Source organism: Oncorhynchus mykiss, chromosome 20 (assembly GCF_057628025.1).
Source record: "Oncorhynchus mykiss isolate SJ-2025 chromosome 20, ASM5762802v1, whole genome shotgun sequence".
Lineage (NCBI taxonomy): Eukaryota > Metazoa > Chordata > Actinopteri > Salmoniformes > Salmonidae > Oncorhynchus > Oncorhynchus mykiss.
This window is the reverse complement of record NC_143041.1, coordinates 32,870,389-32,881,273: the sequence shown is the minus strand read 5'-3', so window position 1 is coordinate 32,881,273 and position 10,885 is coordinate 32,870,389. Positions and strand designations below refer to the sequence as shown.

Sequence of the window (10,885 nt, the reverse complement as noted above, 5' to 3'; positions counted from 1 at the left end):
TAGAGTTGATCAGGCTGTTGATTTTGGCCTGTGGAATGTTGTCCCCCTCTTCAGTGGCTGTGAGAAGTTGCTGGATATTGGCAGGAACTGGAACACGCTGATGTACATGTCGATCCAGAGCATCCCAAACTTGCTCAATGGGTGACATGTCTGGTGACTATGCAGGCCATGGAAGAAGTGGGACATTTTCAGTTTCCAGGAATTGTGTACAGATCCTTGCAACATTGGCCTGTGCATAATCATGCTGAAACATGTGATGGCGGAGGATGAATGGCACAAAAATGGGCCTCAGGATCTCGTCACTGTATCTCTGTGCATTCAAAATGCAATTGTGTTCATTGTCTGTAGCTTATGCCTGCCCATACCATAACCCCACCATGGGGCACTTTGTTCACAACGATGACATCAGCAAACTGCTCACCCACAAAAAAGCCATAACGATGTCTGCCATCTACCTGGTACAGTTAAAACCAAGATTTATCCGTGAAGAGCACACTTCACCAGTGAGCCAGTGGCCATCAACGGCGAACATTTGCCCACGGAAGTCGGTTACAGACCCTTGTGAGGACGAGGAACATGCAGATGAGCTTCCCTAAGACGGTTTCTGAAAGTTTGTGCAGAAATTCTTTGCTTGTGCAAACCCACAGTTTTATCAGTTGTTCACACCGCAAAATGTTCTACAATTATGTTGGTGGCTTATGGTAGAGAAATGAACATTTAAACACTCTGGTGGACATTCATGCAGTCAGCAAGCCAATTGCATGCTTCCTCAAAACTTGAGACATCTGTGGTGTTGTGTAACAAAAACCTTTTATTGTCCTCAGCACAAGGTGCATCTGTATAATGATCAAGCTGTTTAATCAGCTTCTTGATATGCCACACCTATCAGGTGGATGGATTTTCTTGGCCAAAGAGAAATGCTCACTAACAGGGATTTAAACAAATTTGTGCCCAACATTGTGGAGAAATAAGCTTTTTGTGCATATGGAACATTTCTGGGATCTTTTAACACTTTATATGTTGCGTTTATATTTTTGTTCAGTATACTTTAAAATGACTAAAACCAAATCAAAACAGTGTAGTAATGTTAACAGACCTACATTTATACAGTTTCTGGACTGTGTCCAACTCACTAATAATCACCCAAATTAAAATACCAAAAACAATGGATAGAGGACTATCTTTTGCTCATTTTGACAGTGAGGAAATAACACATTTTCAATGCAGCACCCGGACCTCGTGAAGACCGAATGCGGCCCCCGGGGATAAATGAGTGACACCCCTGATCTGCAGTATGACAGTCGTGACATTAGAAGGGTGAGAACTTCAAGTAAGTTGTTTCATCTGCATATTTGTGGTGAGAAGAGAAAGACATTTGGAAAATGAATGCCGTTTTTAATGAGAACAAATAAACTTTTTGAACAAACACTGACTCAATCACAGCCAGTCTCATCATAACACATTTGATTGTCGAGGACATGGTGATTTCTCCTCCCACTCTGAGGCTGCAGTACTCAGCACTTATACAGAATGTCCAAGACTCCCAGGTAGCAGGCCTTCTCTGAGACAAAACACTGGGAGGCGTGGCCAGGGTTGAACCGCATGTGGGTGGAGTACTCAAGTAGCAGCCCCTCCCCTCGCGCCGTGGAAATTGAAGATTTAATCACCGGCATCCCATAGTTTTCCTGCTTGGTACTCATATGAAGTGTTAGCTGCTCCGGCAACTCTGTTATGGCCGAGAGGTTTATAACAGAGTCAGCTCCAAAGTTGAGCACCACGAGGAAAGCCTTGTCCAAGCCGTCTATCTCCCTCAGAAAGGCAAAGACATCCGCATCGCTCCAGATGTAGCACATCCATCCCCGATGGAGAGGCAGCTGGGCCTGTCGCAGGAGACTCAGGGCCCGGTACTGAGACAGTACTGACCCGCTGTCTTTCTGCTGAGCCTGGAGAGGGCATGGAGAATAGAACAGAGAATTGATTGTATCAATCCAATGACCGTGAACTACTATACAGACAACCTCATAATACTGTTCTTTTCAGTCCCACCAGGTTTTCATGATACTGTATTTGTGGGCAAAACTGCTTGATTTTGCTGCAGCAATTCTGACATTTTGCATGGTGATATGCAATGATTTTGTCCAATTTGTTGCAAAAATGCGCTGACGAGGGGAAAGGTTTGTTGATGTGTGGCTTGATTGAACCATACCATGCAGTAAATGTGCAATGATTGGTTGAAATTGCGAGGCCTCTTTTTGTACTGCGGTAATGGGTCATTTTTATGAGACGATATTGTTACGATTTGCCTGTTTAATGCAGAAATGGTGCAGTGATTGGTCAAATTAGCATGCCCTTTCATAATAGGGGTGGCAGGTAGCCTAGCGGTTAAGAGCGTTGGGCCAGTAACCGAAGGTTTGCTGGTTCGAATCCCTGAGCCAACTAGGTGAAACATGTCTGTGCCCTTAAGGCACTTATCTCTAACTAGTCCTGTAAGTCGCTCTGTATAAGAGCGTCTGCTAAATCAACGTTCCCAAACTCGGTTCCCCCCAGGTGCACGTTTTGGTTTTTGCCCTAGCACTACACAGCTGATTCAAATCATCAAAGCTTGTTGATGAGTTGTTTTTTTGAATGAGCTGTGTAAGGGCAAAAACCGAAAGCTGAGGCCCCAGGACCGACTTTGGGAAACCCTGTGCTAAATTACTAAAATATAAAATGTTAATAATATGCAGGGAATTGTTGATTTTGCACACAACAAATTGCGAACACGGAATCCTGGAGAGACTGTTGTTTCAATGTTCCACTGCGCTCATGACTGTTTACTCAGAAGTGTAACCCAGATCTCATCACTAAAAGAGTGTACTCTACCTCCACATTAACTGTTGTGTGGTGTGGGTGCAAAGGCAGCCAGGTATGATTGGCATCACTGAAGCCAGCATTCGGCCCATCACTCCACTGCATGGGGGACCTCTGAGGGTCACGACTGGCATTCTACAGCATGGAACAGGCACATGTGTCAGCATTAGAGTCCTGGATGTTGACTGTTGTACAAGCAGGCCCAGAACAGGTTGAGTGCTGATCTTACTATAGACCAAGGGCTTGTTCAGATATAAATATATTGTGTAGAAAGAGCTACAATGGTCTGTCATGTAGAATATGGAATCATGTCGGCCATGAAATTTCTATCAACGTTCAAAACATTTGACTTCAGTGGATGCATTCTAGATTCGGTACACTTACAGCGTTAAACTTTCCAAAGGGGTCCTGGATCTCGTCAATGGTCACATTGATGTTCATCATGCCTATCTCCTCTCCATAGTAAGTGCTGGGTGTGCCGGGCAGGGTGAGCAGTAGCATGTTGATCACTTTAATGTACTCCTGGCCAACACTGGAGGAGATACGAGGTTTATCGTGGTTCCCAACCTAAAGACAGAATGGAACCATTCCTCAGCGGGAAATGCTGTTTTTGATGTGCAATTCTTATCAATACAGCTTTATATCTGCTATCTCATAATGTTACACTGCATATTTACATGTCTGATGTTGACAAGTTCTCTTTTTCTAACCACTTACCACCCAGTTTGGCCATTTCCCTACTGGCATGTTGGCCATCCACAGATTGACCAGGCCTTGAGCCCCAGTTCCAGTCAGATTAGTTGGCAGGTCCATCAGATAGAAGTTGAAAGGGAAGTCGCTCTCTTTAACGTAGGGTGTCCCATAGTACATCATGGTCTTTTCAGTCTCCTCATAGTCATAGGACTCAGCTACCATAAACCTGTTGGACGTTAGGACAATACAAATTGAAATATACCACTAACTCCAAGGTGAGTCAGAATATGAAAAATCTGTAGCACTTGATATTAAGTTTCCATTATACCTAGGTAGTACAATGTACAACATGTTTATAACAATGTTGTTACTGGAGTAATAACAGCAGTATTACACATGTATAAAGGGTTACTGACAAATTATGGAAGATGAAATGGATAGTGGGATACCTGTATCGGCCTGGCTCTCTACTGTAGACGTCCATTTCTCCCCTCCAGGCCTGCAGGATATCATGCAGCCCTAACTGAGTGGTGGTGTAGTCATGGTGGAGCTCAAACTCTGTGTCAATTGTATCCTGAAATGGGTGAGAGAGGGGAAGAAAGAGAAAAACCAGGGCCAGAGGGGGGAGAGAGAAGACGGGAGAGATGGTATCAGTGGAGGTTACTTCCTCCACAATCCTTCTCTAGTTACTGTGCTACCGCTGAGGCTTGGTGTAATTGTGCCGAATGAGGAAAATAACGGTGACTCTCAAATCCAGAGAAATATGCTCCTAGTAATCCCTTCCCTGTGAGAACGTAGCCTATCAGAAAGCCTGGCCTCTCGTTCTCTCCAGGGGAAAGTTCATTCCCCTATGCTGAACAATCTGGTAGCCTGTTATAGTATGCCCATGCTATTACTCTGTGATGAAGTAATGTTGTTAGGCGTCACTTTACATTAAAACATATTCATTTTGTCAGGCCTTTGAGTGACTTCCTTAGACCTTTTCTCTGTATCTAATTCACAAGAGTGATTAGGGGGAAAATCTGGTACAGCCTACCCCACGATCAGAGGTATATGGGCTGAAATGAGGCTTACAGGATCTTGTTGTGGGTCCACTTGGGGCTCATCCCTCAGGTGCTTGGCCTCTAGGATGTGCTTCACAGCATCCATACGGAACCCATCCACTCCCTTCTCCAGCCAGAAACGAACGATCTCCTGAAGAGAGAGATGAACGGAAGCAGTTATACAGGGCCTATGGCTTTTAAAATCACATAGAAAATCTGCAGCGTGAAGAAAGCAGGGCTCAGTTTTTTTTCTTCACATTTCCTGACATTTAATCCTAGAAAAATTCCCTGTCTTAGGTTAGTTAAAATAAAGTAGTGATCCTAAGAATATGAAAGAATAATAGTCAGAATAATAGTAGAGAGAATGATTTAGTTCAGCCTTTATTTCTTTCATCACATTCCCAGTGGGTCAGAAGTTTACATACACTCAATTACTATTTGGTAGCATTGCCTTTAAATTGTTTAACTTAGGTCAAATGTTTCAGGTAGCCTTCCACAAGCTTCCCACAATAAATTGGGTGAATTTGGGCCCATTCCTCCTGACAGATCTGGTGTAACTGAGTCAGGTTTGTAGGCCTCCTTGCTTGCACATGCTTTTTCATTTCTGCACACAAATGTTCTATAGGATTGAGGTCAGGGCTTTGTGATGGCCACTCCAATACTTTGACTTTGTTGTCCTTAAGCCATTTTGCCACAACTTTGGAAGTATGCTTGGGGTCATTGTCCATTTGGAAGACCCATGTGCGACCAAGCTTTAACTTCCTGACTGATGTCTTGATGTCTTGCTTCAATATATCCACATAATTTTCCTCCCTCATGATGCCATCTATTTTGTGAAGTGCACCTGTCCCTCCTGCAGCAAAGTACCCCCACAACATGATGCTGCCACCCCCGTACTTCACGGTTGGGATAGTGTTCTTCGGCTTGCAAGCCTCCCCCTTTTTCCTCCAAAAATACCGATGGTTATTATGGCCAAACAGTTCTATTTTTGTTTCATCAGACCAGAGGACATTTCTCCAAAAAGTATGATCTTTGCCCCAATGTGCAGTTGCAAACCGTAGTTTGCAACTGTACATGGCAGTTTTGGAGCAGTGGCTTCTTCCTTGCTGAGCGGCCTTTCAGGTTATGTCGATATAGGACTCATTTTACTGTGGATATAGATACTTTGTACCTGTTTCCTCCAACATCTTCACAAGGTCCTTTACTGTTCTGGGATTGATTTGCACTTTCCGCACCAAAGTACATTCATCTCTAGGAGACAGAACACATCTCCTTCCTGAGAGGTATGACGGCTGCGTGGGTGCATGGTGTTTATACTATTGTTTGTACAGATGAACGTGATATCTTCAGGCATTTGGAAATTGCTCCCAAGGATGAACCAGACAATTTTTCTTTTGAGGTCTTGGCTGATTTCTTTTGATTTTCCCATGATGTCAAGCAAAGAGGCACTGAGTGTGAAGGAAGGCCTTGAAATACCTCCAATTGACTCAAATTATGTCAATTAGCCTATCAGAAGCTTCTAAATCCATGACATAACTTTCTGGAATTTTCCAAGCTGTTGAAAGGCATAGTCAACTTAGTGTATGTAAACTTCCGACCCACTGGAATTGTGATACAGTGAATTATAAGTGAAATAATCTGTCTGTAAACAATTGTTGGAAAAATTACTTGTGTCATGCACAAAGTAGATGTCCTAACCAACTTGCCAAAACTATAGTTTGTTAACAAGAAATTTGTGGAGAGGTTGAAAAACAAGTTTTAGTGACTCCAACATAAGTGTATGTAAATTTCCGACTTCAACTGTATATACTGAACGAAAAATATAAATGCAACATGTAAAGTGTTTCATGAGTTGAAATAAAACAGCAGAAATTGTGCAAACTCACAGAAAGCTTACATCAATGTTCGTGAGCATTTCTCCTTTTCCAACATAATCCATCCACCTGACAGGTGTGGCATATCAAGAAGCTGATTAAACAGCATGATCATTACACTTGTGCACCTTGTGCTGGGACAATAAAAGGTCACTCAAATGTGCAGTTTTGTCACAACACAATGCCACAGACGTTTCAAGTTTTGAGGAAGCATGCAATTGGCATGCTGACTGCAGAATTGTCCACCAGAGCTGTTACCAGAGATTTTAATATTTATTTCTATACCATAAGCAGCCTCTCCAATACCGTTTTAGAGAATTTAGCAGTATGTCCAACCAGACTTACAAATGCAGACAACATAAAGATGAAATAAATACAACCACACTAGCCCAGGACCTCCACATCTGGCATCTTCACCTGCTGGATCATCTGAGACCAGTCGCCCAGACAGCTGATAAAACTGTGGGTTTGCACAACCAAAGAATTTCTGCACAAACTATCAGAAACCCATCTCAGGGAAGCTCATCTGCATTCTCGTTGTCCTCACCAGGGTCTTAACCTGACTGCAGTTCTGCATCGTAACCAACTTCAGTGGGCAAATGCTCACATTCTATGGCCACTGGCACGCTGGAGAAGTGTGCTCTTCAAGTATTAATTCCGGTTTCAACTGTACCGGGCAAATGGGATTTCCATATATTTCCATATATGAACTGTAACTCAGTAAAAATCTTTGAAATTGTTGCATGTTGCATTTATGTTTTTCTTCAGTCTACATATGATAGTTATTTCAACATGAATGTATTGATTGTAACTCATGTCCAGTATAATGTCTGCTTGTTCTCATAACTAAGGTCCACAGATGTCACTTGACACACCTAGTCACTCATCAATAGATAAAACACAGGCATACACTGGTTATACATGGTCCGTGTCCTGCACTTTGGGCTCTCTGACTCCGTCTCCAGTTGTAAAAACCATAGTAACTACTCAGAGATAATGAATACCCTGGCCACTAAAGCAGAGGATAAAACATCAATCAATAACCACAGCAAATGTAGCAACACATTGGTAAAGGCTGCTGAGATCCCAGTTTTTTATACTTGCATAGGTGACCATAGAAGATAGCCTGGATTATTTTCTCTCGGGTAAACCTTACTATGCCAGCTAACTGAGTATAAAGGCTTCTCTGTGACATGAGAGGGACGCCAGACTCCCTCTTCCCCCACCCAGCCTAGGTAGACTCATGTGAGAAGAGACTAGAGGGGGTGAATGGGGCTGAAAACAACTCCTCTCTGTTTCTCATACACAGCACGTCAATCATCACCTAAAACAGGGCCACTCTCACTCATTCATCACTCAGCCCCCCCCTCTCACTCTTTATCATTCATTTGGAAACTGGGTCTTATAGCTAGGAAATAAATCATGTATATAGCATGATAAATGTATAATTCTTTGATTAAAGAGATTATTTTGTATACTTTTTTGCCAGTAGTTCTGAAAGTAGCGCTCATGAGCCAAAAGTGGTCCCCGGAAATTGCGTACTACGTCACATATGTGCAGATACGTGCACCGTGTCATTGCTCTCGCTCTGCTGTTTGTGTCTTGCCATTTAAGTGACAGCTAGCAAGGGGCTGAAGCTCATTGTCTACAACTGGAATTGTTTGGGTTCTAGGGCTAGCCCATGTAGGGAAAATGGAGCAGCACAGCTTCCAAAAAACTTGTCGCTTTCAAATTTTGTGATTTTTGTGGCTAACTGAGGTAACACAGTAATTCAGCTCATAGATTATGCATGTATAAACTACACAGACACATCCAGCCCAAAGCGAAAGGTTTCAAAAATACTTACTAGTCGCCAAAGTTCGGAACATGTCTTTAGATCGGCCACATATTGTGTGTGTGTGTGCATGAGTAATATCTTACAGTCATCTCTCTCCGAACATGTGGGTTGCGGAAGTTGAGGTCGGGTTGCTCCTTGAGGAACTGGTGGTAGTAACACTGCTGCCTCTCCTCAACATACGTCCAGGAGGAGTTCCCAAACACACTCACCTGTGTCGAAGACACACACACACACACACACACACACACACACACACACACACACACACACACACAGGGGAGTACAGTTATTTGGTTAATACTCTGTTCTGGTCATCCCTCTACAAATAGAACTTAAATAATAATAATCAATGACAGAGTGAAAATGATCCTCACCCAGTTGTTGGGGGCATGGGTAGTATTGCAGTTGGCCCAGATATAGTAGTCTTTGTACTGTGCATGTCCACTACTGCTGAGGTTGAACCACTGGTGCATGTTACTGGTATGGTTAGGGATAAAATCCATGATCAGCTTCAACCCTGGGGGAAGAGAGGTCAAAGGTGACACTTAGGAGAGCGGTGGAAAATAAGTGAGGAATTGTACTACTATTACAGTTATTAAAATATACATATTTTGTCCAAATTGCTCACCTTTGTCATGCATGGCAGCGAGGAGGTCATCAAAGTCTTGCATGGAGCCAAAGAGTGGATCGATGTCTCTAAAGTCTTCCACATCATAGCCAAAGTCTTTCATGGGAGACTTGTAGAACGGACTGATCCAGATGGCCTTGATGTTCAGGTACTGAAAGTGATCCAGTTTATCCAAGATGCCTGAACATAAGGTGCATCAATGTTAATCAACAGTGGCTAAACTAAATGTCTGTGCATGAACTTTAGAACTCTGACACACATAATTCTTAGCTTTCTGAAATTTGACACTAACTATACATATAGTTATTGTGCCATATTCAAGGTTTGGCTTGAACCATTAACTCTCTGGCTAAGGGGGGAAGCCAATATATTTTTATTTATTTAAATCTATTTAACTTGGCAAGTCAAATTCTTATTTACAATGACGGCCTACACCGGCCAAACACGGACGACGCTAGGCCAATTGTGCGCCGCCCTACGAGACTCCCAATCACGGCCGGTTGTTATACAGCCTGGATTCGAACCAGGGTGTCTGTGGTGATGCCTCTAGCACTGAGATGCAGTGCCTTAGACCGCTGCGCCACTCAGGAGCCCAATATCTACTGTACCATAAAGGACCAGACCTCTTAGCTGGAGCTGTGGTAGTTCTAATAGAGGAAGGCTACAGTAAGAGTATTGGGCTTGTAACGGGTTTGTTGCTCAGGATGTTATGTATCCTTGATTCCGGGAAATATGAGGGGATGTTTGGAGACTGATGTTAATGACCACCTAATGTAAGCCTGTAAAACGAGTGATGCGTAAAACAAGTGCAATTCAAAGCAGGAACAACAATCCTCGGACTTCAATACCCGGTGGTAATGATTCCATGAAAGCACTCATTATGCTCTTAAATAGACTCATCAAATAGAATGGTGTAGCCATAGGCCTAGTAATATGCACCATAATTCATAGGAGTTGGATAGTGCTCACGGTGCTAACCAAAGTTTTATGAATTAGGAATGAATATGAACACCAAGTAGGCTACAAGAAAATAGACTACTCTAAATAATTAGGAATATACTACCTTTGAGGTCTCCGATACCATCGCTGTCTGAGTCCTTGAAGGAACGTGGGTATATCTGGTACACAGGAGACGACTGCCACCAGCTGAGGCAACGGGGCGACATAACGATCACCGTGATGGTCAGTGCGACCAGCGCCAAGGTGCACACAATGGTCAGCCAGAACAGGATCTCCCGGGGTAGTCGGTAGCGAGCTTGGACTGAATATAAAAGCAGGACCTCTTTAGGCATGCCCGCGTAAGGTTTGATTTGGGTATAAGTATCCTCCTCTCTGCCCGGGGACATCTTGACCGTCGAAGTCCTGTTCTCTTCGTCTCCACCAACAGCATCCTCTGTCTCGTCATCCTCATGGAAGCCCGTGTTTTGGATGCACTCCCCCAGTTCCATACTGCTACCGTTGGCTGTACCAGAGCTCATGTCTATGAACATGTAACCGTCTACTTCTAAATCCTTTGCTGAGATTAACTGACTCCTTGTAATCATTCGTTCAAACAACTCTGTAAAAGGTAGCACTAGTCACAGGGTCCATAGTACAACTCCCCCGGAATGTGGGAAATTGGAGAGTTGTAAACGTGTGGTCAGAGATTATCCTCTTGCTCTATTTGTTGGTTTGAATGCAATGGGCTTGAATACATCGAGTTAACTTTAAGACTGAATGCAGCCACATTTCCCTAGAATCAGAAGATTAGAATTGTGAGTGATACATCTTTAGATTATGATTTATGTGCAATTTCTTCTGGCACAACTGTACAATAAACACTATGACAAAACAGATGTCATTCATATAATGTCACCATTTTATCAGTTTGATAACAGGACAACCCAAAATCCCAACACTAAATTGTGTGTGTGTGTGGGTGTGCGTGTATACACCCATGCAGGACTGAACAATAACACAC

At 43.1% G+C, this 10,885-nt stretch overlaps 1 protein-coding gene across 1 annotated transcript; it reads right to left on the bottom strand.

Annotated features, from left to right (window-relative positions):
- Nucleotides 1-1,374: 1,374 nt before the first annotated feature.
- On the bottom strand, nt 1,375-10,681 carry slc3a1 (solute carrier family 3 member 1). Its single transcript, XM_021576370.3, has 10 exons — nt 9,989-10,681; nt 8,926-9,105; nt 8,672-8,814; nt 8,381-8,506; nt 4,618-4,737; nt 3,993-4,117; nt 3,568-3,769; nt 3,235-3,417; nt 2,863-2,985; nt 1,375-1,943 (listed from the first exon to the last, which is right to left on the bottom strand). The coding sequence occupies exons 1-10, from the start codon at nt 10,467-10,469 to the stop codon at nt 1,515-1,517; spliced, it is 2,112 nt and encodes a 703-aa protein (XP_021432045.3). The 5' UTR covers nt 10,470-10,681; the 3' UTR covers nt 1,375-1,514.
- Nucleotides 10,682-10,885: the final 204 nt, after the last annotated feature.